At 39.9% G+C, this 21381-nt stretch overlaps 1 protein-coding gene across 4 annotated transcripts in view; it reads left to right on the top strand.

Annotated features, from left to right (window-relative positions):
* LOC142367128 (CUB and sushi domain-containing protein 3-like) overlaps window positions 1–21381 on the top strand; it is a 373180-nt gene that overhangs the window by 287888 nt on the left and 63911 nt on the right. For all 4 annotated transcript variants that reach the window (XM_075449071.1, XM_075449070.1, XM_075449069.1 and 1 more), the window contains 12 exons: window positions 3285–3423; window positions 3748–3935; window positions 4141–4329; window positions 7575–7691; window positions 8083–8298; window positions 9393–9581; window positions 15128–15228; window positions 15476–15544; window positions 15678–15834; window positions 17520–17711; window positions 20169–20295; window positions 20459–20661. In XM_075449071.1, the coding sequence (XP_075305186.1) occupies window positions 3285–3423; window positions 3748–3935; window positions 4141–4329; window positions 7575–7691; window positions 8083–8298; window positions 9393–9581; window positions 15128–15228; window positions 15476–15544; window positions 15678–15834; window positions 17520–17711; window positions 20169–20295; window positions 20459–20661 (1887 nt within the window). The remainder of the gene's footprint in view (window positions 1–3284; window positions 3424–3747; window positions 3936–4140; window positions 4330–7574; window positions 7692–8082; window positions 8299–9392; window positions 9582–15127; window positions 15229–15475; window positions 15545–15677; window positions 15835–17519; window positions 17712–20168; window positions 20296–20458; window positions 20662–21381) is intronic.

The raw sequence follows: 21381 nt of genomic DNA, 5'->3' as shown, positions 1-21381 counted from the left end.
TTTTAAGCCTGGTCTTAAAAGTGGAAAGGGTGTCTGCTTCCCGGACATTTACTGGCAGCTTATTCCACAAGAGAGGGGCCTGATAACTGAAGGCTCTGCCTCCCATTCTACTTTTGGAAACTCTGGGAACCACAAGTAAAGCTGCAGTTTGGGAGCGCTCTATTAGGAAAATGTCTTACAATGAGATCTTTAAGATATGATGAAGCTCGGTCGTTAGGAGGAGGAGAATTTTAGATTCTATTCTGAATTTAACAGGGAGCCAATGAAGAGAAGCTAAAACTGTAGAGATATGATCTCTCCTGTTAGTTCTCATCAGAACTCTGGCTGCAGCATTTTGGATCAGCTGAAGGCTTTTCAGAGAATATGTGGGACAGCCCAATAATAAAGAATTACAGTAGCCCAATCTTGAAGTAACAAATGCATGGACTAGTTTTTCTGCATCACTCTGAACAGGATGTTCCTGATTTTAGCAACATTACGAAGGCGAAAGAAGGCAGTCCTAGAAACCTGTTTTATATGTGAGTCAAATGATAAATTCTGGTCAAATATAACTCCAAGGTTCCTCACTGTAGTACGAGAAGCCAAGGAAATACCATCTAGAGGAACTATATAGCAAGACAATTTCTCCCTGAAACGCTCAGGTTCAAAGATAACGACTTCAATTTTGTCTGAATTTAGTAGCAGACATTCCTGAATCATCCAGGTCTTTATGTCTTTAAGACATGCTTGTCGTCTGACCAACCTATTGGTTTCATCTGGTTTCATAGAAAAGTGCAGCTGAGTATCATCAGCATAGCAATGGAAATATATGCCATCCTGTCTAATAATGTTACCTAATGGAAGCATGTATAAAGTGAAAAGAATCGGTCCAAGCACATAACCCTGTAGAACTCCATGACTTACTCTGGTTTGTGAGGAAGATTCTTCATTTACAAGAACAAACTGAAATCTTTCAGATAAATATGAAACCAGCCTAATGCAGTTCCTTTAATCCCAATAACATGTTCAAGTCTCTGTAATAAGATACTGTGATCGACCGTATCAAATGCAGCACTGAGATCCAACAGGACAAGCACAGACACAAGTCCGCTATCAGAGGCTAAGAGGAGATCATTGGTAACTTTTACCAGTGCTGTGACTGGGCTTTGATGCACTCTGAATCCTGACTGAAACTCTTCAAACAGATTATTTCTGTTTTTTTCAATTTTTTCATGAACTTTAGACATAAAATGGAGATTGGATATAGGTCGATAATTAGCTAACCCTTCTGAATCTAGAGTAGGTTTTTTTAAGTAAAGGTTTGATTACAGTAACCTTAGAAGGCTGAGGTACATATCCTGTCAACAAAGACAGATTGATCAAATCCAATATGGAAGTGTCAATTAAGGCAAAAACCTCCTTGAACAGTCTGGTTGGGATTGGGTCTAAAATACAGGTTGATGGTTCACAAGTGACTATTGCTGGGGTGGTCGGTGGCGTAGTGGGTTAAGCAGGCGCCCCATGTACAGAGGCTACAGTCCTCGCTGCAGCTGGCCCCGGTTCGAGTCCTGCACCAGACAGCCCTTTGCTGCATGTCTTCCCCCTCTCTCTAACCCCTGCTTCCTGTCTCTCTCCAACTGTCCTGTCCATTAAAGGCATAAAAAGCCCCCATAAAAAATTTAAAAAAAAGAAAAGAAGAGACTATTGCTGTTGTTAGCTCAGAGAGATCAACTGGGCAAAAGCCGTCTAAATACAAATCAGGTTCTAAAGATACTTCTAAAGCTGCTATACTTGATGATGCATCACTGATAATAGTGGGAAGGACTCCATCAACCATCTCTCTGATATAAAACAATTTTATTGATAAAGAAGCTCATGAAATCATCACTGCTGAGAGTTAAAGGAATACTTGGCTCAACAGAGCTCGGACTCTTTGTCAGCCTGACCACAGTGCTGAAAAGAAACCTGGGATTATTCTTATTCTCTTCTATCAATGATGAATATTAAGCAGTTCTAGCTTTACGAAGAGTTTTCTTATACGTTATTAAACTATCTTTCCAGACTAATTGAGAAATTAGAGGGACACCACTGTCTCTCCAGCTTTCTTGCAGTCTGCTTTAAAGCACACAGCTGTGAATTATACCAAGGAGCCAACCTCTTCTGACTGATTACCTTCCTTTTCAGAGGGGCAACATTGTCCAGTGTTGTACGCAGTAAAACTATGGTGCTTTCAACAAGAGAGTCAAGTATTGCTGCAGTAAAATTTAGGTATCAGTCATCTGTCATATCTGCACATGGCAGTGAAGAAAAGGATGATGGAATTAACTCTTTAAATCTGGTTACAGTATCCTCTGATAGACACCTTCTATATGTAAATTTCTTCTCAGAAACCGTATAGTCAAGTATATGCCACCATTCAGATGACATTTATTTCAGGGAAGCTCTTATATATTTCAGCCAGGCATATTACATCAAATGTATATTACGTTTCATGACGCACCAAATGTTTTCAGTCAGTGAAAGGTCTGGACTGCAGGCAGGCCAGTGCAGGACCCAGACTCTTCTACTAAAAAGCCGTGTTGTTGTAAGAGATTCAGTATGGGGTTTATGTTCTACTGTGAATAGAATATCAGTTCACGAGACCTGTAAATCATTGCCTTCTGTTTATTTACCTGTGACACAAAGCCTTAATATTTACTGAGCTAAAGTTTTGTTTAGCCTGAACATGGAAGGGCACTCTATTATCTAAAGTGACGGATGAGAGTTGACACAGTGACACACTGACGCAGACAAAGCTGAGTGAATAAGTACTTACATCATTTAACGTTCATCATTTAGCAATAAAGAAAACTCCAAATCACTGCTGAAATTGTAGCATGTCTTCTTGATAAGTTAATAGCAAACAGAAGATGGCAAACTTGTCAGTGCTGCATTTTTGCACCTTTCAAAACCGACCAATATTTTAGAATTAAATCATCCGTTGTCAGTTAAGCAAATGTAAATCACGGTTTGCTATTGATGAACTGTGAAATGAGGGCATCATCTTCTGTGCTTATGCAGCAAACCAGCTTTAAAGAAGATTGAATAAAATATGTAATTAAGTTACCTGCGTGTCAGCTGCTGGGGAAGATGATTCACCAACTTAAGCTGCCTGTAAATCCAGCAAAATATGTGTGGTGGCACCTCTCATACATTTCACATTACCTGGGAATTCACTCAGATGGATTTTCAGATTATAGTTGCATGCCTTTACGGATCCATTTTTCCCTCTTACTTCCTTCCACCTTTTCCCTCACCACCTCTAGCTCCATGTGGAGGCCACTATTCAGCTCCAAATGGAGTGATTCTGTCTCCTGGTTGGCCTGGCTACTACAAAGATTCCCTCAGCTGTGAGTGGGTGATCGAAGCAGAGCCTGGACGTTCCATCAAAGTTGCATTTGATAGGTGAGCAATAGAATTTTGTTAATTTTTTTAAAAACCTCTAAGAAATTTGAACAGTCAAATATAGATTCATCCTAACAACCATCAATTACATCTGACCAGCTAAAGTTTACAAAACCCAAAATTTATGAGGATTTATCAAAAGAGAATTATACTGTTGTTGTTGAGCAAGGCAGGTATTGTTTTGTTAATACCGTTTATTCTTTGAGCTTCGAACCAGCAATAGCAGCCAGAATATAGTCCTTTAAAATCCATTTTCTTTGGTTTGAATATGTATGTTCAGTTTTGAAGTCATAATTAAGACACTCTGATACTCCCTTTCCGCAGGTTCCAGACAGAGCTGGGTTATGACTTCCTTGAGATCCACGATGGGCCAAACCTTCTGTCTCCTCTGATTGGCTCCTTTAATGGCACCCAGGTGCCTCAGTTCCTATTTAGCAGCAGCAACTTCCTTTATCTGCTGTTTACCACTGATAACAGCAGGTCCAATGCTGGCTTCAAACTACTATATGAAAGTAAGTTGGAAACAAATACAGTATGCATGCTGTGGCTCGCTGAAAAATAATCTTGATTGTGCCAGTTCTTATGCAGATTGGAAAAATATGTGTGAGCTCAGTACATAAGAAACATCACAGCATCAGAGTGCCTTTTTCGAACAGTAAAGTGTGAGCTTTAGATTCTTTAGATCGGCTAAATGTATTGCTTTTGTTTTATCTTTAGGTGTTACAGTGGACAGCTACTCCTGCTTGGACCCTGGCATCCCTGTTAATGGTATTCGGTACGGACAAGATTTTTCCATCGGGTCCACAGTGTCATTTGGCTGCGATTCTGGCTACAGACTCAGCCATGAAGAGCCGCTGGTGTGTGAAAAGAACCACTGGTGGAGCCATCCCTTACCTACATGTGACGGTAATTTATCACAGAGCTTTTAATGTGGAAAACCTAGTAAGCTGTAACTTGTCATAGAATAAAAAAAAGAAAAGAAGGTTTATCATCATACCACAATACAAAACAAACCCAGAGAAGATGCAATGTGTGGTACTCTGGTATAAATATACATTTTTATCCATAATGTTTGAGTTTGTAATCACCTCACACAAAAACAAAGTAATCCTGCCTTATATCAACTGTGAAAGGACATACAGCTATTGCATCCCAAAAGCCACACACTTTAAAACCGTGCTGCATCAAGAGCAGAATTTTATAGCAGAACTGTTCTTGCCAAGGAACATATCTGTTCCACAAAGGCAATGTTGCACAGAGCTGTGACGAGCTGATGCTCAATCCTTCCTTCACGCTTGCAACTGCTCAACACACACGCATTTGTCAGGAGACTTTGGAAGCATGGACAGTGGCTGACGTTCTTCTCTCCTCTGACGGGATACTCCCTTGTTCAACACTGCAGGTGAAGTCCATGTTAGATTGCACTTGTGACTGTGCAAGTGATAGTAATCAAAGCAGTCAGCCACTGTCCCCCCCTCTCAAAAGTCTAAAAAAAAAATCAACCTGACCATATGCTTCCCTGCAATTATACAGTTCTGTTGGTGAGCACTCTTCTTATGACGAGCAGGGCAGAAACGCTGCCTCACGGCAGAAGTTTTTTTTTTTACCGGCAGAAACTGTTTTGCACACGCACAAATCCCAACCCTATTTCTAATTGTCGGGAGATAGACTTTTAAAGCTAACCAGATGCTTTACGCTTTTCCAAAAAAGCCAACAGGTGTTTGCAGTTTAACAAAGATGTTTTTTGACGTCGGTGCAAAGAGAAGATCCCCTAAATCATATTGTGCAAGGTCAACTCGACTGGAGTTGCGGTAATTATGCACACTGTTACAAAGCATATGTCGAGCTTCTTCAAAAATGGTTAGACAGAGCAATGAAAGTATTTTCTTTCAATAGACTCGGCCATGAACTTAGAAAAGTAATTATCTGCCTTAATCACAATAATAGACACAAACAGGCTGTGGTATGCAATGGTTCTTGGTAATCCACCATGAATGTGTTGTTCTGTGACAAAAGTACTGGTTGAATCACACGCACAAACTTGTTTTTCTTTCTTTGTGGTGATTCTCCTTTGGCATAACACATTCACTAAACGTAACCCTTACCCTAAACACTACTATAACCAAGTTAAAAAACTAACCCTAAAACAAAGTTTTGACACCTAAAAAATCCATTTAAACATGTAGGGCCCCACTCTTTGGTCCCCACAGAACATATTAGACCCCATGAGTATTGTGGCTGCTCATTTTAGACTCTCTGAATATATAAAAACAAACACACACTCATACGCACACACACACACACACACACACACACACACAAAGAGGGACAAGTTGCAGTGAGGGCTTTGCTGGCTGTGATGCACTAAATTTAAGAGAAGATTTGAGATCTGTGGGCAAAAACTGAGTGTGTATGTATGTGTCTATCTGTGCATGTGAACTCTGTACATACATGTGTGCTTGTGGTGCCTTTATCCATGTGCCTCCTGTCACCTCCTCTTCCGTGTGAAATCACAAAGGTTTGAGGTAAGGTTGAAGAGAGCCTGTGTTGGCTGTCACCTCCTCTCTCCTCTCTCAAATCAGGAGCTCGGGGGCACATGAGAGGGGGATGGGAGGAGAGAAACCTGTCTCTCTACTTGCTGTCTCTCTCATTCCAATCATGGTGGTGCAGGAGAGGTGGGAGGAAAGACAGATGCAGCCACTGCAGCATCAGTTTTGTGGTGGCTTCCTGACTTGGTCTTATTGACTCATTTGCTCATGAAGCGCATTTGAATATCACAGTTTCTGGTACTGGAAGTAGTTTTGTGCATATCAACATCCAGCAGTTTGTGCATATAAACATCAAGCTTGCTGCCTAATATTTATACGTCACATGCCATTAGACACTGTTTGCACGAGATGTACTGTACGCTTTCAAGTACATGTTCTATTTTCAACTATGGCTGGTAAGTAATGAAAAACCCTCTTCATTGACAACTAGTACACAGTGAATTCAAGCAAGACATTTCCAAAAAGATCCAGCTTTGATGTAAAAAATTGGGCAGAAAGCAAATGTTGTTCATGATCTGAATTTGCAGAGATTAAAGTGCGCTACATTCCCACATTTGGCGAGACCATGTCATCGAATATGAAAGAGAAAATGACTAGATTATCACGCCACCCCAAACAGAATATTTAAAAGTTATCTAGATGCTCAGCTAAACTTTTTAATGCAATATCTGTCGAAAATGTTTGACTGAATCTTAGAAGGATAAGACTTTAATAAAATATGTAGGAATTATGAGCTAAATCAGTCAACATATTTCAATTAGTCAAGTTTTTTTTAGTCCATAGACCAAAGTGGAATCAGTCAATCCAACTCCACTGTGATACATAGAATGAAAGAGAAATTGGATACATGGAGGAAGGGGAAAAAAGCAAATGGAATGAGATCAAAAAGACTGATAAAGTGCGAGATAGACAAAGATAAACTGGCAAAGACAGAGATAGCAATGCAGTGTTTCTGATTCCTCACACAACTCAGCATTCAAAGTAAAGTGCTTCCTGGCATTGAAGAATTAATTATTAATAGTGCTGTGTGTGTCTGCCTGTGCATGCTTGCTGTGTATATATGTTTTCTTGGAAAATATATTTTCTCCTCACTTCTCACTCTGCAGACTTTAAAACGTCAGCAGTGGTTGAGTGTAAAGATACTGTTGCCCTGATTATTTTTTGGAGCACATATTGGCTTCCTGACTGCCCTGTTGTAGTGGTTGTGCAGTAGTGGAAGTCAGCCAAGTAAAGAAACAGAGATCTAATAAAACTCTTTTTTTTTTTTTTTAAATTGAAATTGGTTATAGTTGCCAGAGTTGGTGATTTTCTGCTACTACAAACAGGAACTTATGAAGAAACTTCAGCAGACGTTTCAGGTCTGACTTTCTCCCTGCTAGTCACAGATCCACTTTTGGTAATGTTATGGCATTTTATATTTTTTTCTTTTCAGAGTAACATTGAGTACCATATAAGTGGTATTAAAGGTCCACAGGGAAGCATTATCTGCTGGGGCTATCAACAATCTGATACTACACTTCTTTCTGCCTCCGTCCCCTGTCTCTGCTCATCTTTCTCCCCCTGCCACCTCTCTCCCACTCTTGTCTCTCTCAATCTATCCAGCTCTGTGCGGCGGCGATGTTAGAGGTCCATGGGGAACCATCCTCAGTCCCGGCTATCCAGAGAGCTACCCTTCATCTCTCAACTGTACCTGGACTGTTGAAGTCAGCCACGGGAAAGGCAAGGGACACACAGAGATCCACACTCCTTAATAAACAGAGACAGGCTGAGAGGCCGTACCATGTGACACAGCAAGCACAGGGGTTCAGTTCTATCTGCACTACAACCACAGACTTGCGATACATGAAAGTCTATTTTCAAACATTCAGAACTTCATATTCAAGTTGTCAGGCCCTGGTCTTTGCTTTGGAGGGAATTTTGTTAAAACTTTGAAAAATTTGTTCACGATACAATATTGTGTCAATAATGTGTGAAGGTTTTGTGCAATTTAACTTCTCATGAAAATGTATGCCTGCCGTTAACTTGCAGAAAACTTATTTCGACAGATTGTAATTTGAGGCACAAGAGCTAAATCTATATTCTCACCTGTCTGTGTATATGTCTCAAACAGGAGTTCAGTTTCAATTCAATTCCTTTCATCTGGAGGACCAACATGACTACCTCTTGGTTACGGAGAACGGGAGTTTCCTGCAACCACTGGCTCGCCTGACCGGCAATGAGTTGCCTAGCAACATTAATGCTGGTCTCTATGGAAACTTCAAAGCCCAGCTACGATTCATCTCTGACTTTTCCATTTCATACGAGGGCTTCAACATAACTTTCTCTGGTATTTAACCTCCCTTCTGTTATTATCTAAATGTAATGCAATATCTAAATATTAGTCTTGTTGAAAATTGAAACTTTAGCTTTACTCTAAGAGTACAGAACATTTGTATCAGAGCAGAATATTACTGTCTCTTACAAAATACCTAAGCACTGTATATGACATATTTTTCTTTACCAGGAAGTGTATTTAAGTAGCAACTGAACATTGAATATTCTTTTATAAAAATGGATTTCCACAAGTCACAACCAAAATAGCACAATCTTTAGGTGAGGGCACGAATTAAAGTACATCTAACAAGCCCTCAGATCATCTGAGGGCAGTGGCCCCCTGGTGATTTAAGGCTGAAGGAGGTCACTGATGTATGTGGGTTCTTGACCTAGTAGAACTCCAAAGTGGTCAAATAGATCTTGTGTTAAATTAACAAAAAGATTATGATAGATTATGTAACACAAATATGACGTGACCATTCAGTAACCCGTTTTTATTTGATGTACAGTAAAATCTTAATTTCCCATGTACTGTTTTGCTACGATACTCTTTCAAATGCCGGAAAGGTTTAAGTAGCATGGTTAAGAGAAGGAAGTTCAAGACTACATCTGCCCCTCATAAAAAGGATTCTCTACCTAATTACCCTTTCAGTGCACTTTCATTGACTCTGGCGTTAAGAAGCGCTTGAATCTGAGTCTACACTGAGTGACGTTTCATTGCCTCCCAGATGGCATAAGCTGATACTACAAATTTAACACATGGGAGTTGTCATCAGTGATTTGAGTTACTAGTCTCGTAGTGCTTTAACATCCTGCAGCACACTTGAAAATACAAATCACATAATCTGTCTTGGCGCACTAAAAAAAACAGAAAAGCCCAGGTGTACCTCTACTAAAACAGTAGTTTGCATATACCCACAGCACATTCTGTTCTCACAAATGTTCAACGCTGCAAAGAAGTTGTCAAAAATTTTAAATTTAATCGATTGACAACTGTTACTGAAATATTCAAACACGTTTATTGACCAATAAGATTATTTAAGTTGTTTTATTGAATTTTCTCATGCATTTGAATTGCATACAGTTTGAAATCCTTTTTATCGGCAGAATATACTTTGGAACCTTGTGAGGACCCTGGGATGCCCCGGTTCGGCAGGAGAAATGGCTACAGTTTTGGAGTTGGAGACACTCTGTCCTTTTCCTGCAATATGGGATACCGCCTGGAGGGGGCACCAGAATTAATCTGTCTTGGGGGTGGTCGGAGAATGTGGAGCACTCCTTTACCCAGATGTGTTGGTACGCAATAATCTTACTGTTGGTGTTTTTTGGTTTTGACATTGTCCATACAGTCAGAGTCATACAGTCTCTAGGTTTGTGCGTGTGTGAAATGCATTATAGGTGTATACGATTGCATTTTTAATCAAGCACACGTCAAAGCAAAACTAAGGTGCTGTTTACACCTACCCGGGTATTTTAATAAACGAAGACCTTTCCCTTCGTTTGTGCCTTTCGTTTATACACAAACGGAGTTTTTTCCTCCGAAAACAAAGCTAAAAAAAAACTCCGGCAAAAGTGGAGATTTTTTTAAAAACTCCGTTTAGCGTTTGTGTGTAAACTGGTTGAAAGAGACGAAAACGGAGTTTTCAGAATGGAATGCGGAGTTGTCGTCATAGTACAGAGCCCCGCCCCTAACCGCCATATTGGCAGGATGCTAGCATGATAACGCCATTCATTGTTTATCTGGCAAGCATGGAGGTACTAGCAGCATTTCTGTTGTTGAGAGCTATACTCACTTGTGTGATTTTGAAAATTACAGTCATACAATGTATTGAACAACAAAGGCGCATTAGGGCGCGGGCGGAGGGCAGCAATTGCGGAGCTTCTGTAGCTCAGTCTCGCTATCAGTCCACACACATGAGCCTGGCGCCATATTTTCTTCTTGAAAAGGATCCGGAAGTTCTTCCTGTCAGCGGTTCTCTATTAGGCTTCTGATTGGCTTGTGTGGAATTCTCATTGTTCTAACACTGCCACAGTCAGGCTTGGCGTAATTTAACAGCTCCTGATAGCGTATCAATGTAGACGTGTTTTTTTTTTAAAACGGGGCTGTGTGCACCTAGTTTTTTTTGCAAACGAAGGTTAGAAAATATGCGTTTATCAAAATACCCGGGTATCTGTAAACAGCACCTAAGACAAACTGTTGGTGCACATACCCTGTGCAAATGGTCCACAGATCTCCTTCATTACCTTAAATACAGCATACATATACGTAAGGGCACCCTTGACAATAATCCCCCTAGAGGTGGTTGGAGGTATTGCTCATTTCATAATTTATTGACTCTATTTTATCACTTTGCTTTCATAACCACTGGATGTCACTTATTCCTTAAATGTCATTATAGGACATAATTCTCTGCAAAAACTGCAACCCATGGGGTCATTTTTGAGCGGAGGACGGTCGTACCTAGTGTATTAAGTCGCATCCGTATCACTAGCATTATCAAAAACCTGTGACACCACTATAAGATCCCAGTGGAGTATGGCAGGATCTTTGAAGTCACAGATGAGTTCATGGTTCTGATATACTAAAGTATTAGCTGAGGATGACTCCCAGTGGAATTTGGCAGAATAGGGATTTATCTGGGAAAAAAAAATAAAGCTATGACCTAGCAAAGTATCGTGCTATTTGAATCCAGTGAAATACATTTGGTTGTATTTTAAAGAGGGTGATAGATTTATTCAATTTTAACAGGTTATCTTAAATAATTTGATATTTAGGTAACATCGCACAGGGGTGTACCCTACTGTGTTGTGTATTGAATGGAAGGAAAAGATATTTGGGAAAGAAATGACAGAACAGGGTTAAGCTTTTTAACTTCAATTTTGTCCGTCATTTTAATTCAAAGAATATTTTATACAAGCTTATTGAGTCAGAGCACAGGCTAGCAAAGGTTTTTGTGATATAGCCAATACATAAATCCAATATGACGTAACTGCGGCAGTATGCCACCTTCTTTAGAGAGTTAAATGTCCGACATGAAGTAATTTTTTCAGACATGCAAGGCTGAGAAAGGGTTACTTGTCGAGTCATACACCCAAAGTGATGCAAATTAGGGTGCAGACGTGCCCATTATCGTTACAAATGCTTCACCTTGAGTATTGTTTTTTTGTCCTGAGCTGTATCAGTTGATATTTTGAAAAAGTCTTTACAAAGGTAGAACTGAAAAGGAGAAAAAAAGAGTTTCTCAGGTTTTGAGCAAGCATGCATTAATGACAATCCTGAATGACAATCCTTTCAGTTTAGGGTTGCTAAAATGCATATGCATTGCTGTCAAGCTTGTGCCAATAAAATAAAAATGAATAAATTACTTTTACTGGAAAAAGATGGGTGCAGTGCTCGCGTTGGGTCCCACTGCATGTATGAGGAGTGGTTGTCCTTGACCATGGCACTTCTCTCACAATTGCTTCCTGTCCAGCAGAGAATTACTATCCCCTACTCTGTCAGTAGACGGGGTATGCCTTTTGCAAAGCATGAATACCATGCACCTGTAAGCTCGGAGCAAGTAAAGAGTGCGTAAAATGGGACAGGCTTTGGGTGCGGATGTAGCGTCAAAAAGGACCATAAATAAAAATCACATAAAAAAAGAAATAACGCCACCTGCTTCCTCACTCCCCCGAAGCATGTGTGGTTTTATACATAGAATATGCAGAAACCCACAGTAATTCAGACCACACTGTAACTGAGATTACAGTTCACTCTCCAGTCTTATTTTCAGCTTTGCATGATGTTTGCAGCGGCAGGGTGTGCATCTTTGCTTCTTTGTCATCAACGTGACAAGACTGATAATGCAAAGAGGTGGGAGTGGTGTTAGGTGCCGGTATTCAGTGCAGTTTGCTATATTTAGTTCCCGTGTGTTGTGTTGCATTGCTCTGTCATGTGGTATTCATAGCCGTGGAGGAGGTGAAGAGAAGAGGAAAGCAGAGACGAGAGCAACTACAAAAGTGCCTGTGACAGTACTCGTTGCCACTGTGGGTTCACCCAACACATGCACAGAGTCCGTGTCTGAATTACAATCGTTTTATTTACGATGACCGAGGTTCACAGGCAGTAAGGCAGAAGACGATCACCGGCTTCTCCGTTTTGCTCGTTTGGTTCCTTCTACCGTCTCTGGTTCTGGTCCTCGTTCTGATCATCTCCTCGTCCTCCTCCTCTGCCTGGACCAGCACGCTACTGATAAAGGGGAGAATGATTAGCCGACGATGTGCAGGTGTGCCAATCATCTCCCCTCCCACTGTCCTCTGAGCCCTTCCCACCTCTCCTCTGCACCTGATGCACCTGATGCACCACACCAAAGAAAAGGGAATTAAAAGTACAATATTGTATTAGAATAACATGGTAAAAAAAAAAAATAATGTAGTCAGTGAAGATGAAAGTATATCAGCCTATTCTAGTAGATCCCTCACAAAATAAAACCACTTACCTATAAATGATGATCTGGACTCTATTTAATAAATGTTCTTTCTATCTATGCCTTTTCTTTCAATCTCTTCAAATATTGTATTCATGACCTGTGTTTGTGGTTTTACAGAGACAGAGTCAGGTGGGGGGATATGAGAGTTAATTTTCTAGAAAGATGAACAGCAAAAAAAGAACAAGATGGAGAACAGAGGAGGAAAGGAAGGATAAGCAGTAGAGGAAGGTTCACTGAAGTAGACGGCAGTGAGGGAGGTACTGTTCATACAGAGTGGAAGAGAGAAAGGACAAGAGTAGAGGGATTGAAGAGGAAAGAAGTAGGAGGTGGAGAGGTAATTTTCTAAATGGAAACTATTGCAGGGTGATTTATTGAGGATATGACAGCTGTAATATGACGATTACACAAGTATGGACACAGAGCAGGTGGGGAGTGGGTGGGAAAGAAAGTGAAAAAGAGAACATGGCAACATGGATTCTGTGGATAGAGGGCAGGTGGGAGAAGTGCAGAAAGTGAGTATCTTTAGGTAAATTACTGTAAAGTACAGCGTTGGCAATACAGCTGTAACACTCTGGAGTCTAAAACCCGCCGGCGGGATTTTTTGACACATCTCTAAAAACACATCTGTAACTCTGTGAGTTTTTGTCATTCAAACATATGTGACACCATTAAAACCTTGAAACTTCTAGTTTTCAAATATATATATATTAAAATAAATTATATAGCTGGCCCTTTTTAAGGAGAGTGAACAGAAATCTTTGGATTTTCTGTAGTTGAGGCCCCATCCACACGTAGCCGGGTATCTGCTAAAACGAATATATTTTTCTACGTTTGGACCTGTCATCCACATGAAAACGCATCATAAACGAATGTTTTTAAAAACTCCGGGCAAAGTGAAGATTTTTGAAAACTCCGTTTATGCAGCTGCGTGTAGACAGAGATAACCGGAGTTTTGCGTTTTCGAACGTCACAATATGCGCCAAAACAACAACAAATCTGCTTTAAAGTCTAAAGTGCGACCTTTGTTTACTGAAGAAGCATGGATGCCTTGAGAACTGTGGTAGTTATTATTGTGCAGGCGCTGTTTACTGCCTTGATTTTACACGCCCAAGTCGTACTCCCAGAGGAATGGCGTGACAATTTCGCATGTCCCGGTCCTCAGTCCTCTCGCTGTCGGAATTATTACGTCCTCATATCGAGGGGCAGTCCACTGTCATGCAATCACCTGTCAGTGTGCTCAAAAAAGTTGCGTGCACACTTTATTATTTAGCTGACAAGGGCAGATTGCGCAAAACAGCATTTGGGTTGTCAAGACAGGTGAAAACGCAGATGTTCGGTTATGTGTGGAAGGAGTTTTTTTCGAAAACGAGGTAATGTGGATACAGATTATTTTATAAACGGAGGGGGGGAAACATTCGGTTTTAAAAATACCCGGCTACGTGTGTACATAGCCGCAGACTGCAGCAGCCTCCTAGGCCACACCTATCGCTATTCACATGTAAAGTACCAGGTGATTGAGTGGCTATTCACAGGTGAGAACATGCCCCATTCAGCCAGCATGTGGGGGAAGGCAGCAATGTCCTGCCAGTGACAGACAATTATCACATGGAGAGTGACAGGGGGGTGGGGGGAATCAGGGGTGTTACACACCCATCTAATTAGTATTCAACGCTCAGAGACACTGCCTGGGGTTACAATTACTTTTTTACAGTTTGTGTGGAAACAACAAAACATTTCTGACTGCACTTTTTACTTTTATGCAGCCAACACTTTTGTTTACAAGGTTCAACCTTCAAAAGTCTTGGCTAGATATATTTATAGTGTGTTTTCTTGCACTGTTTGAAGACCTCTAAAACCTGTTTTTTTTGTACAGTTGTGTTTACCCTCAATTTAAATAAAACTTGTTTGTATTACATTCACTTCACTCTCATATTGTTTTTTGTTAGGCTTTTTAGAATACAACCATATGTGTCACTGTTGCATAGATGTTTACAGTTAGTTGAAATACTTGAAAATGTCAAGGTGGTGACAACTGCCTCAAAGTCTCTGAAAAGGCCTTAGACTCCATAATTGAATTCTTCCATGCACACAAACACGTTTAGTCATTGAAGTATTCATTCTTTTACATGGTAAAAAAATAACTTGTCACTTTCTGATAGATTCTGAAAATTCTTTCCACTCAAGGACAACATGTCTTCTCTTTAACAGAAGGTTCAGTGGGCAAAAAACAGTTGAAATGCAAGAAAACTCGCATTTGACTTATCAAATCAAACTCTCAAATGTTTAGCACTTAGTTGAATAACAAAAGCCTACCACATTATTGCAATGGTCTTATGTCTGTTTAGAGTATTTTTTTCTTGTCTTTGTCTTCAGCCGAGTGTGGTTCTTCGGTTATAAACAACGAAGGGATACTACTGTCTCCAAACTACCCAATGAACTACGACAACAACCACGAGTGCATCTACAGCATCCAGGTAGTACTTTAACCTTTAGACCTTTTGGGATATAGTTCGTCCAAAGTGTTTTTATTGAGTCAAATAAAAGCTCATTATGCTGAGCAGTTATTTAAGAAAAGGGCATTAGAGTTGAAAATATCCCTGTTGGGAGAGCTATGAAATCACGATGTAGTTTTGTGAAATTTGTCAGCCATATTCGAGCCTTGCCAAGTGCACGTTTGTCTGCGATGCTAATCAAGAAACCCTTATTCTACCTTGTTTCCAGGTGCAAGCTGGGAAAGGCATTAACATATCTGCAAGAACTTTTCATCTTGCCCAGGGCGACATTCTCAAGGTAAACCCTCTCAGTCAGTCTTGTCTGCTATCTGTGTGTAAAACTGATTAGCGATGGGTTAAAAAGGTCATTGTTTCATGGTTGGTTCTTATGTATTCTCCATCACGTGTGCATTGTGTTGTTGTTATTACAGATTTATGATGGCAAAGACAACACAGCCCAGGTTCTTGGAGCATTCACTGGGTCATCCATGTTGGGCCTGACATTGATTTCCACATCAAACCATCTCTGGCTGGAATTTTACACTGATGCAGAAAATACTGGAGAAGGATTCAAACTAGTTTACTCAAGTGAGTTTATAGTAAACGTGGCTGTTCATTTAAGATTTTACTGTCACACATCCGCATCTTGTCAAATCTACAAACTTCAAGCATGTATATTGCTAATAAATCATTGCCTGTGTATAGTTTATACAGTCTTGAATGGGACAAATAAGGTAGCCATGACAGCATATTTCTATTTCAGCCTTAAACTTAAGCCATCTGTGGAATACAGATCACATATATCTAGCTATCATGTACGATGACAATGCTGTGAAATGCAATATTAATGTATTCTGTGGTCTATTATTAGCTTGCTGATCAGATCCCATTTTGGGGTGGCACAGAGCTGTTTCATCCACATACACTAAGCTGTGTTATTATAAAGTGTTGCATTCTTAACTTAGCATGCTATACATAACTGTTTGCTTTTAGCAGCTAAATAACGTGAAGCTAAACTGGACGATCTTAAAGGGTAAAAATCATCTCGGTCTTATTGATCCAACAATTAAACGCCATGTAACAAATTCGGCTAATTTCTCACAAATGAAGGACTTGCTGAATCTTTTTTATTTTATTTTTTATCTTTAAATGGTTTAGTTTGTGAAACCGTCACAGACTTTGTATTCCACCAGAGTAATGATCACGATGAATTTGTCTCATTTGATTAACAAAGCTCTCAGAGGTATCAGTGTGGGATGAGGTGGTAAAGGTGTATTCTGGTGTTCACCTAAACACACCAATGTTGACAGTGCCCACTTAGGTGTGCATTTAGATTTAAAAAAAAAAATCTATTTGTTTAAAAGGAGTCATGCAGGAGGATTGATTTGCCTTGATTTGCATAATGCTCTAAGGTCCCGTGGTCTTTTTGCTGTGGAAGGAAAGTGCACCTTTCTTTTGCTTTTGTAAAGTTATTTTGGCATATAAAACAAAGGACACTGGTTTCAAGAGTACTGCAGCAACATTTTTGTGTTTCTTATTTACTGCCACTATGCTTATAGTTATGTTTGACATGGAAGATAAAGGAAATCATTCAGAATAACTCTTCAGATGTACTTCTATGAATAATACATCGCAGTTTGCTTTCTTATACATGTCTAAGAAACACAATCATTTCAGATGGGCAACCATTCACACTTTATGTCAGGATGATGACAGATTTGTTTATGTTTCTCGGTGGTAAATGTGCAACTTTCCAAATGGCCACTTTTAAGGATTTAGAGGTGCACCTACATCAGTCTGCGAGGAGATAACTCAAACAGTGGCGCACAATGTCTTCTGGGTAATGTCGTAGATCAAATCCTGGTTATAGTCTTGTAAGTAAGTATATTTATAAACCTATTCATATCCCACGCACTAAAACTGTGCACTAACTGAATATTCTAAATATTACCATGGAAACTGAGCTCAGACAGACATTAAATTGGGTAAGCTGTATACAGGCTCCAGTATCACTCCAAATAATAGCACGCCTTATGTATCACTTTTTTGGTTTTCCTATTAAATTGGAATGAGAGCTTAACAAGGCCTGTGATATCAGCAAGCTCATAAACAGAATGCTTAACTATGCCAGATATTAAGGGAACGTTGCTGTGCATTTCCATAAAACCAGTTCTGTTTGCTCAAGTGGGCCTAAGATCTCACTTTGTGAGTGCTTTAAAAAAACAAATCCACACCGTGAGGATCTTTTTCTCAAACTTTTTCTCTCCCTCAAGGTTTCGAGTTATCTCATTGTGAGGACCCAGGTGTGCCGCAGTTTGGCTTCAAAGTCAACGACCAAGGCCATTTCTCCGGAAGCAGCATCACATACAGATGTGAGCCGGGATACACTCTGCATGGCGCGTCCACACTGAAGTGCATGACAGGTGAAAGAAGAGCGTGGGATAACCCTCTGCCCTCTTGTATTGGTAAGTCCTTGCTTTGTGATGCGATATACTCTTTGTAAAGATGTCTATTGACAAGACAAACATTCTGCATGTATGCAGACAAAGAGGAACCTTAAAAGTATGCTTTAAAAAGCATGACAAACAAAAGGGGAAAGTGCAAGTGATGCTTTTCACTCTTTACTAGTAAAAAATAGACACTTTATAAGGACCACTTCACAACACTTTGTGTAACAAGTGGTCATTTTTTGAGAGCATAGCAAATATTGTCTGCAGGTGAAGCTACTGTCCCATTGATGGAACTTGCTAAACAATAAAAATGAGGAGAACCATAATACAAGAGGGAGAAGTTTTCCAAGTAACATTGTTATTATTGAAAAAGGGTGTCATGTTTTTTTTTTTTCTTAACTTAATCGAGTAGTTTTGCTGCATAAATCTAGCCGAACAGCAACTGGAAGCAAAGAAAAAATAAAAGTGAAAAGAGTAAGTAACTTGAAAGACCCATTACAGGATTCAAATCCCAGCCACAGGAACTAAGGCAATAAGACAACTGATTAAAGTCTTTACTTTTATTCCTCCACCTCCAACATAAAAATGCTTGCTTTTCCAGTCATTAAGGCTTCTTTCAGCAATATGCAAATGTGGGTCACAACCCTGAACATTGAAAACTGAAAGGAGTAAAAGCCCAAAGGAGCGCCCTGTGAATTCAAATGTGACTTGACCAAGCTTCAGTATGGTTCCTTAAAATGAAAATGTGTTGAGGCCAAAATTCAGTGCAGGATATGTCTGATAAAGAAAAATAAAGATATAGCATTAGAAAAGCTTTCATTTGAAACTGATTTTAATCTGGAATGCCTTTTTACTTAAAATTCATCCAGTGCATACACAGCACTTTTAAATAGCGGCATGACTTGCTACACCAGGTTTTGCTCTGTTATACAATATAAACTAGTGTAGAAAAAACTGAATGGGGACCAATTTCTCAGGATATCACTCCCTTCGTCCACATTATGCATCCTCCAGTGTCCTATTTTCTTTTCGGTTCCTGGAGGGTGCAATGATCCACTCTAGTACTCCAGCATGCACCTGCACGTACACACACACTTGTTATTAACATCTATTTATATCACTTGTAGTCCATGAAGGGCTAAGCAACCCTTTTATAAGAATTGACCCATAAACAAATTTTAATTGATTTTGTTTTTGCGCCAGACTAATGTATCAAACCACCGGCCATTTGATGGAAACAATAAAACACACTGGCAGGAACTCCCCTTTGAATATTGACACATTTCTAAATGTTCACTTGGAACATCATTGCCTTTTTAATTCATTCTCCGAGGCTTTAAACTGAAAGGAAATTATCCCACCACAGTCCCAAATATTGATGTCAACAAATCAATAATGGTCTTTCACTGGCTTTGCAATCAACACTACTAACACACACTGAAAGACCTACAATTGCATATTATTATCCATCTATAGGAGACATTGTCATTCCTTCACAGTTACAATTGCATCTTCTAATTGAACCCAAACAAATGCGAAGCCTTTTCAAAGTGACAAACAAAATGGCTGCTGCACCTTTGCCACACAAGGGAGATGCAGGAATAACATCCCGGCGCTGTTCTAAAGACCTTCCCTCCTTCATTCAGGCCACTGAATAAGTCTCTCCTTCTCACTTTCAATAATGAAAGAGTCAAAAAACCACTGGCTAAAACTCTCTGCCTTTATATTTTAGCAGCGACACACTGTGACCTCATCTAACCTCCAGTCTTAATATTAAATTTCTTCTTATTATTACCGTACTCGCAGTGCTTCTGTCTTTACCCCTTCGGTCCTCTCCTTTTTCCTCCCTCTTTTACACTCTGTGTCCTCTCTCAATCCCAACTCTTCATATGGCTCCTATTACCCAAGATAATATATTCCAGTGATGAGGGAGCCTGAGGGAGGAGGAACTTGTGGAGGAAGGAAAAGCAGAGCCGGAATGAAGATTGTGAAAATATATAACTGTGAGAGACAAAGTGAGAAGGGAGAACTTTTTAAGTTATATAATGCGAGGTGATTTCTTTAGGGAGGAATGCAAGATCAGCAATTTGTCTGTCGTTCCTCGTCTGCTCTCCTCCACTGTTGAGTTTCTGTCCGTGAGGGAGTTAGAAAGACAGTGAGTCACAGAGGAAGAGCTTTAGCCTCTTTCTTAATCCATTTGTCTCTGTGGGGATCGTTTAATCACTGCGCTGCGGTCACTGAGGTGCACCTCGCGGATCTGATTGCCTTGATAAACAATTGCCACAGACAGATAAACGGTTGACTTGTCATACCTCACAGACACACGGAAATGCTCTTCCATCGGTTTACAATTTATAGGGCTTAAATGATGGGTGTATAATATCACAGTAGCACTGGTCTAAAATTGTTATGCACAGATATTCGCAGAGTCTGTTAACCAATGAGTTTCCTCTGTGTTTGTGCCACCTGCAGCGGAGTGCGGTGGTCGTTTTAAGGGCGAGTCTTCAGGGCGGATTCTCTCCCCTGGATACCCTTTCCCTTATGACAACAACCTTCGCTGCACCTGGACCATCGAGGTGGACTCTGGAAACATTGTCAGGTAAAGTGGGCCTCTCTGTGTCTCCTTGTTATTATTACTATCTGAGTTATAATGCCGGCATCAGGCATTATAAAATCATGTCCATAAAAGCAAAAAATACCATTAAAAACATATATATATATATCTTGACAATCTTTTTTTCTTCATTTTCTCAAATGCACAGTCTTCAGTTCTTGGCCTTTGACACAGAAGCCAGCCATGACATGCTGAGGGTTTGGGATGGGCCACCTGAAAATGAAATGTCTCTGGCAGAGCTGAGTGGATCTCTGCTCCCTGAGCGAATCCACTCTACACTGAACACAGTCACGGTTCAGTTTGAGACTGACTTTTACATCAGCAAGTCAGGATTTGCAATCCAGTTCTCCAGTAAGTGATGTTTAGGAATGTAAACATTGATCAAATAACTAGTTGTGGTAGAAAACAATTCTGTTTACCGCAGCCCTTGTTGTGGAGGACATGATTCTTGTTGATTCGACATGTTTGACATGCAGTTCCCTTAATCATGTTCAAGACGAGATACAAACACAAATAGATTTCATGACAAACTTGAATCGGTAACAAAAATGAATTAGAATATTTCATATATTCACACCATTTTCTTCAATTTAAACTTTGTATACTCTAATTATGAAAATATACAACAATCTGCAACGTGTCCAGAAGAGAAATCTGGTGCTGGAGACCAGGTTTAAATTTCTTATGACATTTTCACACATATGAGATTGTTACCAAGACGATTCTGGGCATCAATTTTTAACACATCATAAATCAGACAACACTGTCAACAGCCAGAAAAGAGCTGTGTTTTCAGCCTATTTTAGGAACACGTGAATGAATCATGCTATGATTGACTCATGTACAAAATCCCCTTTTCAAACGTTCAAAATAAAGACGTAATGAAAATAAAAAAAATAAGAAAAAGTGTCTTCTGCCTCAGAGTATGTGGAAAAGGTACATTTGAGAAAGCAGTCCTACTTGATATGAATTAGAAAGTAACCATCTTTTTTGGAAACAAATATTTTGTACGAGTTTCAGCTGCTAGATACCACCATGAAAATTATGCTGCCTATTCAAGACCGTTTTTGG

Source organism: Odontesthes bonariensis, chromosome 18, assembly GCF_027942865.1.
Source record: "Odontesthes bonariensis isolate fOdoBon6 chromosome 18, fOdoBon6.hap1, whole genome shotgun sequence".
NCBI lineage: Eukaryota > Metazoa > Chordata > Actinopteri > Atheriniformes > Atherinopsidae > Odontesthes > Odontesthes bonariensis.
This window is presented reverse-complemented; position numbering and strand designations above follow the sequence as displayed.